General features: G+C 35.4%; 1 protein-coding gene across 14 annotated transcripts in view; it reads left to right on the top strand.

Moving 5' to 3' along the window:
• ARB2A (ARB2 cotranscriptional regulator A) overlaps positions 1–22,570 on the top strand; it is a 500,239-nt gene that overhangs the window by 136,696 nt on the left and 340,973 nt on the right. For 11 of the 14 annotated variants that reach the window (XM_054489438.2, XM_063665003.1, XM_054489431.2 and 8 more), the window contains 2 exons: positions 9,652–9,717; positions 15,231–15,422. The exons of 1 other annotated variant lie outside the window; for it this stretch is intronic. In XM_054489438.2, coding sequence (XP_054345413.1) covers positions 9,652–9,717; positions 15,231–15,422 — 258 coding nt within the window. The remainder of the gene's footprint in view (positions 1–9,651; positions 9,718–15,230; positions 15,423–22,570) is intronic. 2 more of the 14 variants (XM_063665013.1, XM_063665008.1) reach the window with 1 other exon arrangement.

Genomic DNA, 22,570 nt, shown 5'->3' with positions numbered 1-22,570 from the left:
ATCTTTACTTTGAGCCTTTGTGTGTCATTACATGTGAGATTGCTCTCTTGAAGACAGTAGAAGGATGGGTCTTGTTTTTCCATCCAATTTGCCACTCAGTGTCTTTTAAGTGGAGTGTATACACTGTTTGCATTCAAGGTTAATATTGATATTTGAGGTTTTCTTCCTGTGTGGTGTCGTTAGCTAGTTGCATGGTAGTCTCAATTGTGTAGTTGCTTTATTGGGTCTGTAGACTATGTGCTTGCATGTGCTTTTGTGGTAGCAAGTATCATTCTTTCGTTTCCATGTTCAGATACCCCATAAGCATTTTTTGATAGTGATCAATTCCTTTAGTGATTGCTTGTCTGGGAACAACTTTATTTCTCTTTTGTTTGTGAAGCTTAGTTGGGTGGGATATGAAATTCTTGGCAGAAATTTCATTTCTTAAAGAATGCTAAAAATGGGTCCCCAGTCTCTTCTGGCTTATAAGGTTTCTGGTGAGAATTCTGCTGTTAATCTCATGGACTTTCTTTTACTGGTGATGTGATTCTTTTCCATAGCTGCCTTTTAAGAATTTTTGCATTGATCTTGGATAGTCTGATGACTATGTGTCTTGGGGAAGGTCATCTTGTATAGTATCTTGAAGGAGTTCTCTGGATTTCTTGTATCTGCATGTTGACCAATTTAAGCAAGATTAGAGAAACTTTTCTTAATTATATCCTCAAATATGTTTTCCTAGTTGCTTACTTTCTCTTCTCACTCAGGAATGCCAGTAAGTCATAGATTTGGTCACTTTACATAATCCCATATTTCTTGAAGGCTTTGTTCAGTTTTTACAATTATTTTTTCTTTATTTTTGTCTGAGTTGACTTGGAAGGGCCAGTCTTTGAGCTCTGAGATTCCTTCTTCTGCTTGATGTATTCTGTTATTAAGACTTCCAATTGTAGTTTGAAATTCCTGGTTGGGCATAGTGGCTAACGCCTAGAACTACTCATATTAGAACTACTGGGAGGCCAAGTCGGGAGGATTGTGTAAGCTCAAGGAGTTCAAGACCAGCCTGGCCAACATAGTAAGACCTGGTTTCTATGAAAAAATTTAAAAATTATCTGGGCATGGTGACATGCACCTGTAGTCCCAGCTGCTTCAGTGGCTAAAGTGGGAGGATCAGTTGAGCCCAGGAGTTTGAGGCTGCAGTGAGCTATGATCATGCTACTGCATTCCAGCTCGGGCAACAGAGCAAGACTGTCTCAAAAAGGAAAAGAAAAAGAAATTCCTGTAGTGAGTTTTCTCCTTTTTTTTTTTTTTTAAGAGGCAGGGTCTCCCTATGTTGCCCAGGCTGGTCTTGAACTCCTGGATTCAAGAGATCCTCCTGCTTTGGCCTCCCAAAGTTCTGGGATTACAGGCGTGAGCCACCACACCCAGCCCCCTGTAGTGAATTTTTCAATACCAGAAGTTCCATTTGGTTCTTAATATAGCAGCTATGTCATCTTCAGTTTCTGAATTGTTTTTCCGATTTCTTCGTGTTGGATTTCAGCTTTCTTCTGGGTCCCATTCAGTTTCTTTGCCATCCATATTCTGAATTCTCTGTCATTTCAGAATTTTTATTCTGGTTAGGATCCATTGCTGGGGAACTAGTGGGATCATTTAGAGATGATGAAACACTCTGGCTTTGTGTATTGCCAGAGTTCTCGCACTGTTCATTCTCATCTAAGAGAGCTGATGCTTCTCTTTTTTTTTTTTTTTTTTTAGTTTGCTGTTATTCGGATGGGGTGTCTTGATTTGTTATTCTTTTTTCCCTTGTGGGTGTGACTGTGGTATGTATTGTTTGTGATTGATTGGATTTGTTTCTGGGTGCTTTCAGGGTGCCAAGGCTCTATATGGGTTTCTTGGATATAGATAGGTTTGTTAACTGGCTTTCTCAGATGTTGCTTGTTTTAGCAACGTAATTTTGATTGGTCATGTATTTCAGGCTACAGTCAGTAGGTAGCACTTAATTGTAAGATCTGGTTGGTGGGTGCAGGAGCAGAGGCAATGGAGAAGTGTGAAAAGCACCCTCCCCCAGCCAGTGTTCACCTTCAGTAAGGGGTGGAGCCACTGGAGAAACTCAAGAAGTTGTCTCTTTAAGGCCATGCTCATAAACCCTGGTGGGAAAAGCCTTTGCCAAGTTCACAACAGTGAACTGAGAAAAGGGGCAGGGAGGTGAGAGATTACTCCCCTCATCCTTGTCCATTCAGAGGCTTTGGTGGGTGCTTCCTTCAGCAACTGGCACCACTCTTGCATTTCCTTTGACCCAAGTAGGACTTTGGCAGGATTTGCTCCCTACTCCTTCAGTGGCAGACCATGCCAAGGATTAGATTTCCAGGAGTGAGATCTGCCTCCCTTCTGCTCCTGAGACCTGGTGGGGCACTATCCCCCATTTATTGGTATATTTTAAATTGAGGAATCCAACCAATTATTCAGTTACGTACTGAATACAAAGATCTTGAAGTCTCTGCCTCTCAAAATAAATGGTATGGGGATTTTAAATTGTATTTTTATTAATCATAATAAGCAAAGTGAAACGGAGTAACACAGAATAGATAGAATAAATATTGTATTTTTGTTTTGTTTATTTATTCATTTATTTTTGAGATGGAGTCTTGTTCTTGTTGCCCAGGCTGGAGTGCAATGGCGCTATTTCAGCTCACTGCAACTTCTGCCTCCCAGGTTCAAGTGATTCTCCTGCCTCAGCCTCCCAAGTAGCTGGGATTACAGGCATGCACCACCATGCCTGGCTAATTTTGTATTTTTAGTAGAGATGGGGTTTTGCCATGTTGGCCAGGCTGGTTTTGAACCCCTGACCTCAGGTGATCCACCTGCCTTGGCCTCCCAAAGTTCTGGGATTACAGATGTGAGCCACTGTGCCTGGCTAAATATTGTGTTAAAAGCGAAAGTTTTTGGGAGGCCGAGGCGGGTGGATCACGAGGTCAGGAGATCGAGACCATCCTGGCTAACAGGGTGAAACCCCGTTTCTACTAAAAGTACAAAAAATTAGCCGGGCGTGGTTGTGGGCGCCTGTAGTCCCAGCTACTCAGGAGGCTGAGGCAGGAGAATGGTGTGAACCCAGAAGGCAGAGCTTGCAGTGAGCTGAGATCGTGCCACTGCACTCCAGCCTGGGCAACCGTGCAAGACACCATCTCAAAAAAAAAAAAAAAAAAAAGCGAAAGTTTATCTTCAAAATATTTTTAAACTTTCAATATAGTAAGAGCTTAGAATATCAAACTTCATTTACATTTGTGATACATTGTAGTGTGATAAATCAGATTGCTTGTTTTGACTCCTTTGGGCTCATTTGTGAAATCAGGGCTTTCTAAGCAAATGAATAATGTTAAAAGAAGATGCTTATGTAAAAGTAAACTATTTTCAACTGTTTTGTAAGTATCCATTTAATGTAAACATGATATATGTAATTATTTCAAGCAGAAAACTGAAAGTATTATTATCACTTAAGTGTATTCATTATAAATGACTTAATTTCATTCTGCCGTTTAGAACCAAATTTCTACTAGGCAATGATTTATTATCCTAAGGCTGTCTACCAATTGTTTCTTTTCTTTTTTTGGTTGTGGGGAGAATCAAACCCCAGTGTCCCACGAACAGGTAGGTATACTTACCATTATACAAGCACGGAAAAAATGGTTTATTTTAAAATATTTTAAGCATTTAAAAGTTATTTTTCTTTTAAAATGTTTCATATGTTTAAAAACTTTTTTAAAATGATTTCTTTTAATGTTTTAGTTCATATTTTATTAATTCAGATACTTACTGAGTCTGTTTTCTAAGATTTTATTTGGTTGAAAGAGGCATAAAAATTTTATAGATATATTTAAATCTTTTAGAGTTTCCCTTTTGATTCAATTCATCCACCTTTACGTTTAAAGTCAGGATTCTCTTAGCATTTACGTGTCATCTATAGGGATGGGTATTGGGGATGTATAGGTATTGGTGTTTTATGTCTTGGGCTGATGTTCTTACTCTCCTAATAGGCCTAATATAGAAATTTTTTATCTTATGTAGTTAATAAGGTTGTAAAATAACAATTGTTATTGCTGTGAATCAATAAGGCCAAATTTAGTTTGTTACTATTGAGAGATTTTCTTCTGAGGAAGAAAGAATGAAAGCTTGAATATCTGGTAATAAAATAAACTTTATGTTTAATTGAAGTATTTATATTATTTACCTTATCTATGCAGTAGTATATATTATCATGTATTACATTTTATTTCTCAAAAGGATCTGTGGTACCTTCTAGGAGGCGTCTTAATGTCACTCTTCCCCACCCCCTTAAATTATAACTAGCTAGAATAATTTCAGTGCTGTTACTGGACTAAAGGTTATCATTGCTGGCTTCTTATTTAATTAAAGACCTGAAGTAATGCTGAGATGAATGAGGAACATGATAAGCACATAGTAAGTGCTTAATAAATGTCAAAAGTAAATTCATAGTAGGATGAATTTCTATTGGAAGTGCTCCATGGAGAAGTGATTTTTATTATACTTCATTTTCCTTATTTCTGTGTTTTATTTCATTGATCACCCCTGCTCTCCTTTTAACAATTTTCTTTAATCCCTGCATGCAGAAACTCTGAGCTAGAAAAATTTGAGTCAGACTCTAATTCCTTGAGGGCATTACTGTATTAGTAGTCAGGAGATTTATTCCATGAATATATAATCTCAAAATTATTTTTCTATCACTTACATTGTGGATTCATTTAACTTTTATCTTTATGGCAGCTTCTTAGGAATCAGAAGAAATCCAGGAAAATTGCCAGGTGTAGTAGATTTTTCTTTCCAGTGTTTCTTTCAAATGACACTAGACTTCTTCATGTGTAGTACAAGTACCTTATAACAGAGAATAATCAGTTCTCCTCTCTTGTCTCTTATAACATTGCTGACGTTCATTCTGCTTATCTATAATCACAAAATACATTGTTGCTGTTATTATTTTAAACAAACTGTTATCTGTTAGATCAAATAAGAATAATGAAATATTTTATTTTACCTTCATTTCTTTCTTGTCTAACACTCCTGTTTCTTTGTGTTGATCCAAATTCCTGATCTCTGTAATTTTCATTTTCTCTGAAATAAGTTTTAACATTTCTTGTGAGGCAAGTCTACTGGCAAAAAAAAAAAAAAAAAAAAAAAAAGAAAGAAAGAAAAAATTCCCTAAATTTTTATTTGTTTCAGAAAGTCTTTATTTCTCCCTCACTTTTGAAGGATAACTTTGCAGGATATAAAATTCTAGGTTGGTGGGGTTTCTTTCAACACTGAGTAATTCCCTCCTCTGTCTTCTTGCTTACATAGTTTGTAAGAGAAGTCCAATGTAATTCTGATCCTTGTTCCTCTGTAAGTAAATTTCCACCCTTCCGCCACCAGCTTCTTTTAAGATTTTCACTTTGGCAAGGTATAGTTTTTTTGTTTCTTTGTTTTATTTATCCAGCTTGATGCTCTCTGCACTTCCTGGATCTATTATTTTTTATCTGTCATTAATTTTGGAATATTCTCAACCATTATTACTTCAAATATTTTCTGTTTCTTCTCTCTTCTCCTTCTTGTATTCTCATTATGCATAAGTTACACCTTGTGTGATTGCCCCACGGTTCTCTAATATTCTGTATTGTCTTTTCATTCTTGTTTTCTCTTTGCATGTACATTTTGAGCATTTCCATTAACTTATCTTTAAGCTCATTGAGTCTTTCCTTGGCGGTGTCCAGTCTACTAATTAGCCTATTAAACCCAGTCTTTGTTTTTGTTACAGTGGTTTTGATCTAACATTTCCTTTTGATTGTATCTTGGTTTCCATATTTCTCCTTACATTACCCATCTGTTCCTGTATGTGCTGCATTTTTCATTAAAGCCTTAGCATATTATAGTTGTTTTAAATTCCTAGTCTGATAATTCCACTATCTCTGCCATATCTGAGTCTAGTTCTGATGTTTGGTTTGTTTCTTCAGATCATGGGGGTTTTGTTTGTTTGTTTTTGCCTTTTAGCAGCCTGGTAACTACTTGTTGAAAGTCTGATATTATATATCAGGTGAAAGGAACTGAAGTAAATAGGTCTTTAGTGTGAGATTTTATGTTTATTTGGCTAGGCATTAGATTGTGTTTATTGTTTGCTTTAGCTGCATGTCAGAGGCTACAGTTTCCTCTAGGCTCTTTGTTTTTGTCTCCTCTATTGTCTTTGGTTTTTTCTAGGGTCCTTAAAAAGGGCCTGACTCTTACAATTATTTTAGCTGTAATCCCCTGGTATTTTATAGGAACTCTGTTGATATGGTGGTAACTTAGGGTAGATGGGGAGATATTCTATAGTCCTCTATTAAGTCTCATCTCTTAGATGAGCCGGAGTTGGGCATTTCCCTTTCTGCCAGGTCAGCTAGGTTCTGGTAAAATAGTTTCTCTTCAACTATTTCAGGCATTGTTAAAGACAATAGAGAGCTCTGGAGCATTTTTAAATGGTTACTTTTCCCCTTCCCCTGCCGGAGAGTTTTTATGTAGTCTTCATAGTGAGAACCTAGTAGCCCTCCTGGAAGTAAAACTCATAAAAATTTGTCCCCTCCCCCTTAAGGTTGAACCTCCTCTTAGTTTTTAACTCTTAAGCTAGTCCACACCCCACCAGCAGTTCCTCCATTGCAGTTTAAAGTGTTCTTACATTAGCACTGGCTTCAGCTGAGGTACCCTGTAAACTGATTTTATATCTGCTTGTCTGTCTCTCCATTTTCAGGGAAGCAGTTTGCTCTGTGGCCTCACTTCTCTGATGGATCTAATGAGAGTTGTTGACTTTCAGTTTGTTCAGCCTTTTTTCTTTTTGTAAGGTCAGTAGTACCTACTTCCAAGCTCTGTATACATCAGACCAGACAACAGAAATTCTCTGTTTCTTATTAAAATGAAAACATAATTTTAGAGCCTGCGTAGTCTCTTAAGCCTTTTCTTTTCCATCTATAAACACAGCTCCCAGTGAACATTTGAACACAGATGACATTTGGAAAGAAATACTTTTTTCATCTCCTTTTTGAAATTATCTTTTTCATTTTTTGGTTTTTCTAAATGCAGAGTGCAATTCTATGCAATCTGGAAGGCAATGAATGAGTCCTTGATGCTTTCTTCCTAAGCCTTGATTTAGCAATTAGAAAATGTTTTTTTTTTAAATCTTGAACTTGTATCTCCCTCGAAAGATGTAGACAGGATGGACAGAGAGGAGAATTCATGTACAATTTTAAGTATCTTCTGTTTGCCAGAGTATCCTGTGAATACAAGAAGGAATAAAGGTAGGAGCCCGAAATTATAGTGTTCTATAAGTAGATGTGTAACAGACAGGTAACGATATTCAAGTAGTATGTTAGACAATGATATTCAGTCATGTCCAGAGGAAAATAGAGGTGAGACACTTTGCCATACCTTGGAGGGTTGGGATGAGACCGTGAGAGTTACCTGAAGGAGTTGACATGTGATCTGTATTTTGGAGGATGACTAGAGCTGAGGAGAGCATGCTGAACACGGAGAATTGCCTATAAGATAGATGATTTCATCTATGGTTGCTTTTTTCCTACAGTAAGGATTTGGACATCAAAGCAAATTAGGCAAGTTAGGTAGTGTTTCTCCAACTCTTACTTGATATATAGTTTTATTACTTGGTTTGATGTGTTGCAAATTCCAGACTTGCTCTATTGTGTTTTTCAAAGCTAAATAAGCAATTTTTGAGTTTTTGAATTGTTTTATATTATCCTGTAGTATAAACCTTGAGGATTAACTGATGTATCTAGTAAGAGCTGTTGACTTTTAGTTTGTTCAGCTTTTTTCTTTTTGTAAGGTCAGTAGTATTTAATTTTTTAATTCTCAGATTATGACTCAAGTATTTGGCATGGTGGTAGAATTCATTTGGATTAAGTTTCATTGGTTTTGTTGTTGCTTCAAATGTAAGAATATTTTGTGATTTCATAGATAGTAGGATATTTTCAGAAATGCTAAACCACTCATTTTGCTAATCTTATTTACTCTATTTCTCTTAAAGCAGCAGGTCATTATATAACTTTACACATATGTTTAGTTTGAACCTCCACATTTTTAGTTTACTCTTATAAGTCTACAGTACCACTACATCCCAGTGAAGGTATAATCAACATAATTTTAACTACTATGTTGAAATGTAAGAACACTATTAGTTTAATAACTAGCATTTTATTACCTAGTTCTAATGTAGTATCATAGCTTTTGAAATTACCATTACCAGCCAAGATAAAGCTGTTCTAGCATACATCTAATATACTGTTTCTAAAATGAAATGAATACGTATACATAGAAGAAAGAATTTTGGATTCCTTGAAGAAAGCAGGATAAAGAATCTATTTTAGATTACGAATACAGCACCAAAGCAATTGACATCTTAATTTTCTAAAAAAATCATCCTGTGATTTTGTTTCATAAAGTTTGACTTTTAATTATGTTTCTGCTAAAATTATTCTCTGAGGTATTTTGCATAGATAACTTAAGACATTTTGGGGTGGAGAAACACTCCTTAAAATGACCATTAGTACCATCTATTTAATATTTGTTTTTATTCCAGGTGTCTCTTTCCTTACTCTTTGCCTTCCTTAATAGAAATAGTATGTTGATTTTCTTTTGCTGCTGTAACAAATTACTATAAATTTAGAGGCTTAAAGCAACACAAATTTATTATCTTAACAATTCTGTAGGTCAGAAGTCCCGTGTGAGTTTCACTGGGCTAAAATCAAGGTGTGAACAAGCTGTTTTTAGGATCTAGGGGAGAATTCGTTTACTGCTTATAAGGGTTGCTGGTCGAATTCAGTTCCTTGCAGATGTAGGACTGAGGTCTCATTTTCTTACTGCTGTAAACTGAAGGTTATTCCATTTTATAAAAGCTACCACATTTCTTGGCTTGTTTTCTTCCTCCATGTTGAAAACAAGCAATAGCCAGTTGAGTCACTTTGCATCTCTCTGACCCACTGTTCTTCTGTAATCTTCTACTTTTAAAGACATACACCACCCAGATAATCCTAGAAAATCTCGCCATTTCAAGGTTCTAAACTTCAGTTATATCTGTTGGTTCATTTAATATGTAACATAACTTATTCACAGGTTCCAGGAATTAGGACATGGACATCTAGAGGAACTGTGTTTCTTCCTAGCATAAGCAGTGTTACTGACAGGTCCCTGACTTTCTGGATGAGTTTTCCTTTTCTGTTTAGAATATCTCTGACTTTTTCCTCCTCGATTCAGTGAACACAAAAGAGGTGTTGAGATTCAGAGTCACTAAGGTGCCATGAATATATTAAATATAATGCCTATAGGAAAATAATAGGAGAAACAAATTTTAGAAACACTGAAAAAAGAAAATATACTTTCAGAGTATTCTCTTGAAAAAGAGAAAGTTGTGTATATTTTTGTTAATGTGTATTAATTGGTCCTAATCCTTAATACAAAGGTTCATAGTTATTCATACAGCAGCAGGAAGTAAACCATTATGGGTAATTAGGAGTCTCTTAATATAGTATCAGAGCATTCCAAGATGAAGAGATATTTACTCAGAGCAATAACTTGCAACAATTTACCAAAATTTATATCAGTTTTGATAATGGATGACATCAGATCTTAATGTGTTATTTCTTTCCTACTTAGATCATCACGAAGTATGTATATGAACTCCTGGAAAAGGATTGTAATTTGAAAAAAATATCTATTCCAGTAAGTCAAATTTTAAAGAAATGTTTATTTCAAATGAAATGTTTATTTCCAAGTAAAATAGTTTTTAATTCAGAAGAAAACTTTTGTTTTGGGTTGACTGTGATAAGTTTAAATGTTAAGGTTTATTGTGTTGATAGTGATAATTTTAAATGCTTATTAGTATACCTCATCTCATTCTGCACAGCAGTAGTTCTTATAAAGAATACTCTTCAGTATAAAGTAAAAACCGATTTCTAGTCTCTTTGAAAATGATGACTGTATTAAAAGGATTACCCTTACCTGTGTACCCTTTCTCATTTCACTGGAATAATTTATTTTTATTTATTTGTAGTAAACCAGTGCAGTTTTTGTTACATTAGACATTCACTGTCTCTTTAAATATTTCTTGGTTTTAAAAAATATGTCTTATTTCTACACATAGTATGTTGTTTCGTTTATACATTCCCAAATTCATTCCTGGTGCTTCCTGTTTCATAACCCTGCTCCTTTCCTTTTTGGCGGAACATTTTTTTGAATTTTGCACATTTTGCCATTTAAGAGTGAAAAAGTTTGAGATTTGTTCTCAGACTCAAATTGTCAAAAAAACAAAACGAAACAAAAAACACAAACCCCTGTTATTTTAAATGTAAACCACAAAATATTAAGCTTTAAAATGAAGAGATTGTAATCATGTGTGTGAAACGGTGATTGGACTAGATTGGAGGATCTTTGCTGTCTCTGACAACTTTATGATTTTATGATATATAAGAATCTGGGAGACTTAATGGAAGTAATTCATTTAAAGCACAACACTTTGCATATAGATAATTTTGTTTGCATGAAATGTTGCGTGAGTTTTAAAAATTCTTTGGATAGTGCTATTTTATTATAAATTCGAGGGTTTGAGGATTTCTTAATATTGTCCCTCTCCAGAACTGATTCCGTAGTTCCTTTTTTAAAGGAAACCTTTTTATTTGATTTTCCATAAGTAACCTCAAGTGCAAGATCACATTATTAGTCATTCGCTCATTATTCATTTATTCAACATATATTTATTTAAATGTATTTTAGGTGATGCACACTGGTCCAAGTGCTTATGATGGATTAGTCAATAAAATATTATTCTGTGTAACAGCTACATCAACCCTTGGTTTATTTGGAAATTTTTCTTCCTTTACAGACAAGATTTTAGTACCTTTCTGGGAATGAATATACCAGTCTTTTTTGGATTTAAACTTACTGTCTTAGTTTTGACTTTAGGCCTAGCATTTTACTTCATTTAAAGTATATATTGAAATTTGGTCTTCTGGAAAGTCAGGGTAGAATTTTGTCACTTTGCCCAGTTTTCCTTTCTTGTTAATTTTATTTCTTTCAGAGTTTCTGAAGAATGATATTTAAAGAGCATTAGGTTAATTTATTGATACAACACAATTAATATTGAGTCTGCTAACTCTATAATACTTCTAGTTCCAGGGAACCCTTAAACTCACTTCAGTCTCCAAATTTCTAGAACAAATCACAAAATAATTGGCTGTATACAGCATGTTATATGTTTTAAGTTTCATTATTGATCTTTATAGATGGAAGAGAACTCTATATTATGGATCTGATTATCCTTTGATTTTAAATTTGGAATATAAAGCTAATAAGCAAGAGAGATTTACTTTATATGCAACTTAAGCATCATGCCTATCTTTGGTTAATAAAGTTTCACTTATTTTGTAAACTTAAAAACTCTGAATTTTGTCTTAGGAAATTAATATTTCCCTTTATAAATTATCACATATTTGGTACTGTTGTGAAACTTCTCTTCACAACTGTTTTTCAATAGCTATTATTTTTCTCCCGAGCTCTCTTAAATCTCAGAGTGAGAGTGGGTTTTTGTATTTGGGTGTCTGTAAATAGTTGTTCTTTTTACTTAAAGAATACCATCAAACCTTTTTTTTCCTGGTGATGAACTCTTTTAGTTTTATAGTTAAAACTATTTTAAAAGGGAAAAAGAACCATTTTTTAAATGACTGCTCTTTGTGGAACCCATGATTTGATAGTAAACATTATGATCATGCCTATGTTTACTCCACATCTCTCATAAATAGGCATAAAGTATTCTCAATTATAGCAAAATATCTCATACTTGTATAGAACACTGGAGACATGAATTAACAACTTCACTACAAATTTTCACTTAGTTTATTACATGCATCATGTTTCAGCAATTAATGGTGTTCACGAGTATTACATAATGAATTGGTAACTGCTAAAATTGTTTGGTGCAGTCTCATCAGCCAAAAGGTGTCTGAGGTTGATTTGTAATAAAGTGAGGCGGTTCGCTGGAATGACCGTTATGTGTATTCCTTAATGAAAGCTTAGCTTAATGAAGATAAATGACCTTGGAACAGCCATATGTTCAAACTTAATTAGGTTAATGAAGAAGAAATTATTTTATTAATATAGGTATCTTACTATTTAAAATTAGCACTAACTTTATAGAAAGTACATTGTAGTTACCATGTGCAGAGTCAGAGTTCTATGTAAACTGAGGTGAATATTAGCCAATGACCAGCTAAAATGCTGCTCCTTCCCCTTACTCATTAATATTAATACATTATTCATTTTCATTATTGTTTTTCTTCAATATTCTGATATTCTCATATTTTGAAAGTCAACTTTTCTCAGTGTTCAAGTAAAACTTTAATTTATTCATGGCTACCTTAATTTGTAGCCCCTTAAAAATTATTTAGCAGCGTTTTTTTTTTTAATGTGATTCCATTTTCCCTCTTTTTTCCTTTTTGAGACAGAGTCTCACTCTGTTGCACAAGCTGAGTGCTGTGGTGCAGTCATGGCTTAGTGCAGCCTTGACTTCCTGGGCTCAAGCAATTCTCCAGCCTCAGCCTCACAAGTAGCTGGAACTACAGATGCACACCACCACACCTAGCTAATTTTTGATTATTTGTAGAGACAGGGTCTCACTATGTTGCCCAGGTTGGTCTCGAACTCCTGGACTCAAGTGGTCCTTTATCGAGCGGCATTTTAATATAAAAAATGGATTTTTATCATCTGAAAATAAGTTTCTTTCAGTTGTAAGTGATTACTGTGGACTTCAAAGTGCCAGTATTCCATTGCTTAAAAAATTGAGTCAGTTTCTTGGTAACAGGGGACTTAGTCAAATAGGAAAAAAGAGACAGTGATCAGCACCTACTGGAATATCTGTACTACAGGTTTTTTCATTAAGGTAAATAGATATCCATCTCCATAGCCATTCCAGGATCCATTAAGGCCTCACTGACCTTAAGAGACACTTTTCTTTGTGCATGTTTAGACATACTGTTTGGTAATTGAATGACTAGAAACTCCTGTGGCCTCTTTCTTGTTATACACTGACAGCTCTGCCTTTCAATTTTTTTATTTTGTTCTTATCGTCATTACTTTTTTTTTAAGCCTCTTTAACTGAGCAGTTCTTCTATTTTTATATAATGTTCCTAGGTAAAAGGGAATTTTTCTTCTTAGGTTTGGTTTTCCTGTGTCTGTCATCCACTTATCTTTCTGTGTGCCTATAGTCATATTTATTGTCATCATTATACTTTGTTTACTCTGGACGTAGCATGCAGGTGAAGCTGATATGATTGTGTTACACTTCATATCTCTCTTGTATTTTTAGCTATTGCTAATAAAATTATAGTTATGTCATTGTATTTCTTTAACATTGTATAGCTCTTGTAAAATTCTCTATAATTATGTACTATTTTAATCTTCAGTATATGCTTTCTGAACCAGGCAAGTATTATAACCATTTTAGAGGATCCATTATTTAGTTAAATGTCTTTTATCTAAAGGAAGTCACTGGTGAGGCTTGATAAGATTCCTCATTCCAAAAGTTTATTGTTTTTAATTACTGAGTGCCTACAGTGTGCTAGGTTTTATTTTAGGTACTGAGACTATATAAGTGGATACAAACCAGAGAACTCTGTGCCTGCCTGGACTTACATTCTAGTGGAGGGAGCAGGCGGTGAATAAACACATTTGCAAAAATGTAGAGTAAAGCATACAATATGTTAGATCGTGGTATGTGCTGTGGAGGAAAATAAAACAGGGAAAGGGACTACAGAATTCTCGGGACATGTTTGAAATTTTAAAAGTGGTAGTCAGGGAAGGCTTCAATGAAAAGGTGTTATTTCTTCTTTAAGCCCTGTGTCCATGCTGATCTTGCTGAAATAATTGCCATTTTTGCTCTGTTTGCACAAATGCCTAAGCCATCTCTTACTGAAACTAGCCTGATTGTTTTAGAAGTAGAGATTATTTTATTTTATTTTATTTTATTTTATTTTATTTTATTTTATTTGTCTCTTCCTAAGCGTAATGACTGGGAATATTTAGAATCCAGGACTTTTTTTTTTTTTTGGGGGGGGGAGGGGGGAGGGGCATCTAGAGTTTTTGTATACTTCCTATTTTGATAATTGTATGAACATATGCAGTTGACAAAGTGAAGAGCTATTATGTTACACAATATGTGGATTGACCTTCTTTATGTAAGAAGAGTACCAGCCATCAGAATATCAACTTCCTGCTTGATCTGGCTATCCAAAGGCTTCCATTTCCAGTCACTCCCCAGTGCTGATGTGAAATACCACTCAGTGTGTCATGGCATATGTAACAAAAGGTTGGGAAGTTATCTCTTTCTAAAAGAGTTTTGTGTCTTTCAAATATAAATCATACATCATATAGTTAACAATCTAAATATTAAGTACAAGCAAAATAGATAAAAATATTTACTTTTTATTCTGTAAGTAACTAGTTTATAAAGTAAGTTCATTGGAGTACATAATGTGGCTTTGTAAAAATAATTGTTATATAATCCTGTGTTCACAATCTGAATGAAATTAGGAAGTCCATTTACATAGATCAGGTAAGAATAGAATAGATAGTTAGTTTTAAATAGTTTCCTCTTCTTCCCTTTAAAAGTTTTGTAGTATTCCTGGCTGATATATGATTTTCCAATATGTCTATCTCCAATTTTAGTTTTCTATTTTTTATTATAGGTGCAATATATTTCTGTTATACAACTATAGACTTATAGTTGTGTGACTGTGGGCAACTTATTTAAATTCCCTAAGCCTCAATTTCTTCATCTATAAATCAATATAATAATAGTACCACCTAAATGGGTTGTTATTGAATGAGATAATGTTTTTACAACAGGTAGCATAGCAGCTAGACTATAGGAGGCACTAAAAAAATAGTTATTTTTATTTACAATGATAATATAATACTAAATATACAACAATAATGAAGAGAAACATATTACCAATATTTTTTATATTTTTATATTTAAATTACTATCATGTCTTGTCCCATCCACCTAATATATAATTGTTAATCTCTACTGAATATTTCAATTTTGTGTTAAAATTGTCTTTTACTTCTATAATTCTATAGTAACCATTTAATACTTTATAACAGCCATTAGTTGTTTTTTCATTTATGTGTATGCCTGATCAGAAGACATTTATTTATTATTTAATTTTATTTAATTACAGGTAGATGCCACTGAGAGTGAACCAAAGAGTTTTATCTTTATGAGTGAGGATGCTTTGACAAATCCACAGAAACTGATGGTTTTAATTCATGGTAGTGGTGTTGTCAGGGCAGGGCAGTGGGCTAGAAGACTTATTATAAATGAAGATCTGGACAGTGGCACACAGATACCGTTTATTAAAAGAGCTGTGGCTGTAAGTACAATTTCCTGGGGGTTTTTTTTGGCATTTTATAGTACTGTTTTATTATATGTTTTTGTGTTTCTTCAAAAAGTGTATCCTAAGCATAATCTTATCTTCGGGTTGTTATTATTTATTTTACTTGTATGAAAGATTATTCTGCATTATTTTGCAGTTACAAAGAAAAACAAAGTGGCATCTTGAGCATACAAAGATTTAAGTAATGTCTTTTGAGTGAACTATTTTTCTAAAATATTTTTAATCCTGTGAAATATCACAGGATTAATATTTCCTAAAATATTTTTAATCCTGTGAAATATCAATTATCAAACTATCAAATATTTATCAACATTATTGAAAATACTTATGACAAAAATGTCATGACTGCTTTTGTAAACCTTTGCCTACCTAATTTGGTGAAGTTAGAAACTAAAGGAGATCTGCTACTTTGAATTAATCTCATATTATTTAAAGGAAGAGTTGGAATAACTAATTTTTTTTGTTTTTGTCATTTCTTTGAAATGTTTTTTAGAGCCCACAAATAAAATGCTTTAAGCATGAGACATAGACATACAGAATGGCAAAATGTAATGTTTAATGAATATTTTATTCTTATTTGCATTCAAACTTTTTAGAAACTGCTGTTTTTAAATTGTGCTCAAGTTTTCTTTTCTTGCAATAGTGAAATGTTTTTCTGACATAATATTGGCATATTTTAATGTTTGGCTGCTTTTATTTTACTATTGCATTCATAAGTTCCATAGTGAACAGCCCAATTTTGCAAAGTATGAATTTCTTTCACGTGAGTAGATTTTTTTTTTTAGAAAAACATAAACTGATATCTTGTATCAGTTTTGTAAAAAGTAGAAAGTCTTTTGTAAAAAGACTTTTGTAAAAAGTAAAGGAATATATATGTCCATGTAGGCTTTATTTGTTTTATTTATAAGAATTATTACATTTTTGTAATTAAAATTGGAAAGGATTTCTTTAATACGCTGATGATTACAAAAGTCAAAGGTAACATGTTCTCTATTCTGTTAACTCAGAAATGAGAAGTGAAGGCTCAGCCCAGCTCCTAAAGAACATTTTGGTTAATAGGTTTTGAAACCCTTAAAATGCTAAAAGTAGAATTTCTTAGGTTAACTATATGTTTTTTTTCCCCACTTTTTGTGGATAGGCAAAGAATGGAAAGATACTACTTTTGATCTGGTTGCTAATTTCGATAGTGTGTATTTTGGTAGAATTGAAGTAACTAAAATAAATTGAAGTTTAGACTAAATTAACTCACATAAAATATTATGTTTAAACTGTTTTGGATTTCAGGTTTTAAATAGTGAAATGAACTTTCTCTCTGACACATTTGTTTGTAGTTAGAACAGATCCTGTCTATGTATTTTCGGAAGAACATTATATGTAAAATGTGTTCACAATTTGATGAATATTTGAAAATATAACTTAGTAAAGAAAAGTGGATGCTTTCAACATGCAGTGCTAGGTGAAATATTTTATGTAGTTATGTTGTCCCTGGTATAGATCACCTAAGCCTTTCCTATTCTGCAATATTTTACTGTTGTGTAAAGATTTCGCAGGGAAAGTCTATATGGAAAACCATGCCAAACATGTTTGTTTGAACAAACTTTGTGGTGATATCCCAAACAGGAGGGAGGAAGTTTGTCAGTAACATTACAATAGTAAGTCATTTTGTTCTTATAAGTAGCAATAGTGTTTTGGGGATAACAGCATTTCACTGTCTTGAATTTTTTCTTCTTAAAAAAATGACAACTCATGATTCCTTGAAAAGAAGCAGCTGATTTCTAAGCACGCAGCACACGTAAAAATTTTAGTTTATATATTTAATTCTCTTTATTTTTTAAAAAAATGAATATGAACATTGTTATGGTAATTTTCTTCATGGTGATTTAGAAACAGATCACCTTTAAATCTGGATAAAGTGATTTTACTACTTTGACTTTACCTTTTCATAGTGTTTTCTTCAAGGGTTGCTCTGTGGGTGGGGAGGTGTGTTGGTTGAGGGAAAGGGGATGGTATTTTAAGATGCAGGCAGAGGAAGACTAATAAACAGGGAATAAGAAGCTGTCCCATTCTTACTTTTTTTTTTTTTTTTAAATCAGGCTAGCTCTGCTTTTGCTTTCATTTGTTTGGACTTTTTCTAAAGTTTTATTTAAAGAAAGATTTCCAATATTCTCCAAAAGTTAGTACCTCTGGTCTATTTTTCATGATCTGTGGGTTTTCATATCACAACTGAAGTAAATTCTGATATTTTGGGGGCCACACAATATTATCTTTACTCAGTGTTATTAATAATATTTCCTTATATTCCCTGCAGATTTTTGGTATAAGACTGAAATTCCTAAAATTGGATTCCTATCATTGTATGGTTAAAACCTTTTTTTCAATGGTAGAGCCCTGTCTAAGTGGACTGGTTTGTGAACAGTATTAAGTTTAAATATGTGAAGCCACTTAGGTTGAAAGGAGGGCATGGTGAATATTGGAGCCACTCCCACAACAGCCCCTGAGATTTCTTCACCAAATGCCCCAGGGCTCCACAGGTCATAGTTTGAAAACCATAGGTATTCTAATCCTTGCATTTTAGATACTTCAGGACTTTATTATCAAAAGTGTATTAAGAGTTCATGTTGGAGGAATGGTGCATATCAGATAAATCCCCACAAGTGCTTCTGAGATTGCCATCGCTAATATTCTTGGTGTTTGACAATCTTCATTGCATAATGTGTTACCTGGAGTAAGAAACACTATTTCACATAGCCAAGTACCAGTTATTCAGCCTCTGATTGTGCAGCTTTACTCATACTTGTTTCTTCTTTGATGACCTTTACTCACATACACCTTTTTAAGCATTTCCACTGGTCTCTAAAAAGGGGTAAAAAGCAGGCAACTCTATTCATGCCCAAGAGGCAGTGGTAGGAGCAGATGTTGACGCGGTCCAGCCCCAGAGTGAGCACAGGGGCCTGGCCCGCCATGACCCAGCTTCCATAGCAATGTGGGCCAGGCAGTCCCACACAGCTGAGGGTTTATTTATATTTCTCAGGCTCTAGCTATGAAGGGAAATGTAAAACTTGATGGTAGTTATATTTGTGAAAATAAGGATTGAGAAGTTACAGAAACTATTTTGTAATAAAATCAGTAAAAAAGTAAAAGTTTAAATTACAAAAGATACTTTCAGAATACTATCTATAAGTGATTTAGGTATTAATTTTAATAATCTCATGAGAAGTCTGATTACTTCACTAGGATAGCATTTTCCCTAATTTCTCATAGATGGATTATTCAGAAGAATCTGCTATTTCCATAATTACTTACTTTGATTATAATATTCATGCTATTATTTCTGAGTTTTAAAAATTAATGCTATTTTTATTAATGTAATTTATACAATTTGGCTTCCATAACATTGTGGACTGAGCTTATTAATATGAACTTCTCCCAGTAAACACACATAAAAATAATGAATAAAATGTAACAAAAATACTAAATACCTAGTTGTATATGAGTGTTCAAAAGACAGAGAAAGAAGAGAGTGGAGGCAGAGGAAGATGGCTAAATAGAAGCCTTCACCAAATGTCCTCACTGCAAGAACATCAAGTTAAACAACATCCACACACAAAAAAGCACCTTCATAAAAACCAAAAATCAGGTGAGCAGTCACAGTACCTGGTTTTAACATTATATCACTGAAAAAGGCACTGAAGAGGGTAGGAAAGACACTCTTGAATCACCGATGCCACCCCTCCCCTGTGTCCTGGCAGCAGCAGCAGCATGGTGTGGAGAGAGAATCTGTGCATTTGGGGGAGGGAGAGCACAGTGACTGTGGGACTCTGCATTGGAACTCAGTGCTACCCTGTCACAGCAGAAGGCAACACCAGGCATATCTCAGTTGGTACCCATGGAGGGAGCATTTAGACTAGCCCTACCCAGAGAGGAATCGCCCATCCTAGCAATTGAAACCTGAGTTCCAGCAAGCCTCACCACCATGAGCCAAAGTGCTCTGGGGTGCTAAATAAACTTGAAAGGCAGTGTAGGCCATAAGGACTGCAATTCTTGGGCAAGTACTGGTGCTGTGCTGTGCTGTGCTGTGCTTAGAGGCAGTAGACTTAGCAAGCAAGCAAGCAATCTACTGAGATACCAGCCAGGGCAGCTAGGAGAGTCCTTGTGCCACCCCTCCCCCAACCCAGGCAACACAGCTCGCAGCCCAGGAGAGACTCCTTCCCTCTGCTTGCGGTGCTTGAGGAGAAAAGAGGGAAGGGTAAAGAAGACTTTGTCTTGCAACTTGGATGCCAGATGAGCCACAGTAGGATAGGATACTGGGCAGAGTCCTGAGGCTACTATTCCAGACACTAGATTCCAGATGACATTTCTAGATGCATCCTGGGCTAGGAGGGAACTCGCTGCCTTGGAGGGAAGGACCCAGTCATTGCAGGATTCATCACCTTCTGACTAAAGAGTCCATGGGCCCTAAATAACCACCAGTGATACCAGGGAGTATGTCATGTGTCTTGGGTGAGACTCTGAGATGTGTGGCTTCAGGTGAGAGCCAGTACATTCCCAGCTGTGGTGGCAATGGTGAAAGATTCCTTCTGTTTGAGAAAAGCAGAGGGAAAAATGAAGGGGACTTTGTCTTGCATCTTAGGTAACAGCTCGGCCATAGTGGGATAGAGCACCAACAACGCTCTTAGAGTCCTTGATTCTAGGCCTTGACTCTTGGGCAGTATTTCTGGACCTACTGTGGGCTAGAAGGGAGCCCACTGCCCTTACAGGAGAGTCCTAGGACTGGTAGCATTTACAAGTGGACTGGAGAGCCCTTGGATACTGAGTGAATATTGGCAGTAGCCAGACTGTACTTGCCACAGGTGTGGGGTAGTTGTGGCCATTGGAAGAAACTGCTGCTTGTGGAAAGGGGAGGGGAGAGTGGGAAGGACTTTGTCTTCTGTCTCGGGTGCTCAGCCACAGCAAAATAGAAAACTAGGTAGGTTCCTAAAGTATCTGACTCTATGCCCTGGCTTCCTGACAGTGTCTCTGGAACTGCCCAGGGCTGAGGGGAGCTCACTGTTCTGAAGGGAGGGATACAAGCCTGACTGGTTGTAGAACCGTAGTACCTTGAGTGGACACAGGTGGTAGCTAGGCAGTGGTTACTGCAGGCCGTGGGTGAGATGTAGTACCATACTGGCTTCAGGTCTGACCCAGTGCAGTGCCACTGGTGGCAGCCACAGGGTACTTGTGTCACCCTTCCCCCAGCTCAGGCAGCTCTGCACAAAGGGAGAGACTCTGGGGGAAAGTAAGATAAGAGTTTCTGCCTGGCAATCCAGAGAATTCTTCCAGATCTTATCCAAAACCACCAAGGCAGTACCTCTACCAGTATGCCAGAGCCATAGCATACTAGGCTTCTGGTGACCCCTAATGCAGATATGGCTGCAGGGACCAAAAACATGTAACACAATACCCAAGTGCCTTCGGATACCTGGAAAGCCTTCCCGGGAAGTAGGTGTACCAACAAGCCCAGATTGCAAAGACTACAATAAATACTTAACTCATCAATGCCCAGATGCACAAGCAACAAGACTATCCAGGAAAACAGGACCTCACCAGGTGAACTAAATAATGCACCAGAGACCAATCCTGGAGAAACAGAGATATATGACCTTTCAGACAGAGAATTCAAGATAGCTATTTAAGGACACTTAAATAAACTCAAGCTAACACAGAGAAGGAATTCAGAATTCTATCAGATAAATTTAACAAAGAGATTGAAATAATAAAAAAGAACCTAGCAGAAATTCTGGAGTTGAAAAATGCAGTTGAAAGACTGAAGAATGTATGTTTTTTAATAGCTGAATTGATCAAGAAGAAGAAAGAATTGGTGAGCTTCAAGACAAGCTATTTATGAGACAAAATAATAAAGAATGAAACATGCCTAGAAGGCTCTAGAAAAATGCCTCAAAAGGGCAAATCTAAGAGTTATTGACCATAAAGAAGTGGTAGAGAGAAGTAGAGGTAGAAAGTTTATTCAAAAGGAAAGTAACAGAGAACTTCCGAGACCTAGAGAGAGATAATCAATATCTATAACTTTGTAAGAAAGTTATGGAACTCCAAGTAGATTTAACCCAAAGAAGAATACATCAAGACATTTAATAAATTCCCAAAGGTCAAGGATAAAGAAATGATTCTAAAAGCAGCAAGAGAAAATAAAAAAATAATATACAATGGAGCTCCAATACTTCTGACAGGACACTTTTCAGTTGAAACCTTGAAAGCCAGGGGAGAGTGGCGTGATATATTTAAAGTGCTGATGGTAAAAAACCTTTTACCCTAGAATACTATATCTGGTGAAAATATTCTTCAAACACAAAGGAGAGAGAAATAACAACCTTCCCAGATAAACAAAAGCTGAGTGATTTTATCCACACCAGACCTGTTCTACAAGAAATGCTAAAGGAAGTCAGGTAATGTGATTCTTCCAGTTTGGTTCTTTTTGCTCAGAACAGCTCTGGCCACTGTGGATGTTCTGTGGTTCCATATAAATTTCATGATTCTTTTTTCTATTTCTGTGAAGAATGTCATTGGTATTTTGATAGGGATTGCACTGAATTTGTAGATTGCTTTGGATACTATGTACATTTTAACAATACTGTTTCTTCTTCCTTCTACTCATGCTTTTATTACAAAGGTGGCAACTTCCAGGGTCTTATCTATATCCTGGGCTCTTAGTTTTAGCTCCCACCTCTTAGTCCCAAAGGTATAGATCATGTGTGTGTGATACAGATCATGTGTGGCCTTGGGTTCATATCTTACCAGCTATCCCCTGAAGTTGCAACACCTTCCAGGGATTTACCACTGTGTTGTAAGTTATCTCTTACATTTAGGAAATCTTTTAGGCATTTAGGAAATCTTTTTCTTTTTCTTTTAATTTTTGTATGTACCTAGGTGTATATATTTATGGGTTACATGAGATATTTTGATGCAGGCATACAATAAGTAATAATTACATCAGGCGTGAGCCACTTCACCTGACTTCACATTGTACCATAGAGCTATAGTAACCGAAATAGCATGGTGATGGCATAAAAACAGACACATCAACCAATGGAATAGAATAGAGAACCCAGAAATAAATACATACATCTACA

This window comes from Pongo pygmaeus, chromosome 4 (genome assembly GCF_028885625.2).
Source record: "Pongo pygmaeus isolate AG05252 chromosome 4, NHGRI_mPonPyg2-v2.0_pri, whole genome shotgun sequence".
NCBI classification, from domain to species: domain Eukaryota; kingdom Metazoa; phylum Chordata; class Mammalia; order Primates; family Hominidae; genus Pongo; species Pongo pygmaeus.
The sequence above is the reverse complement of the archived record's forward strand: the minus strand, read 5'-3'. Positions and strand labels throughout refer to the sequence as shown.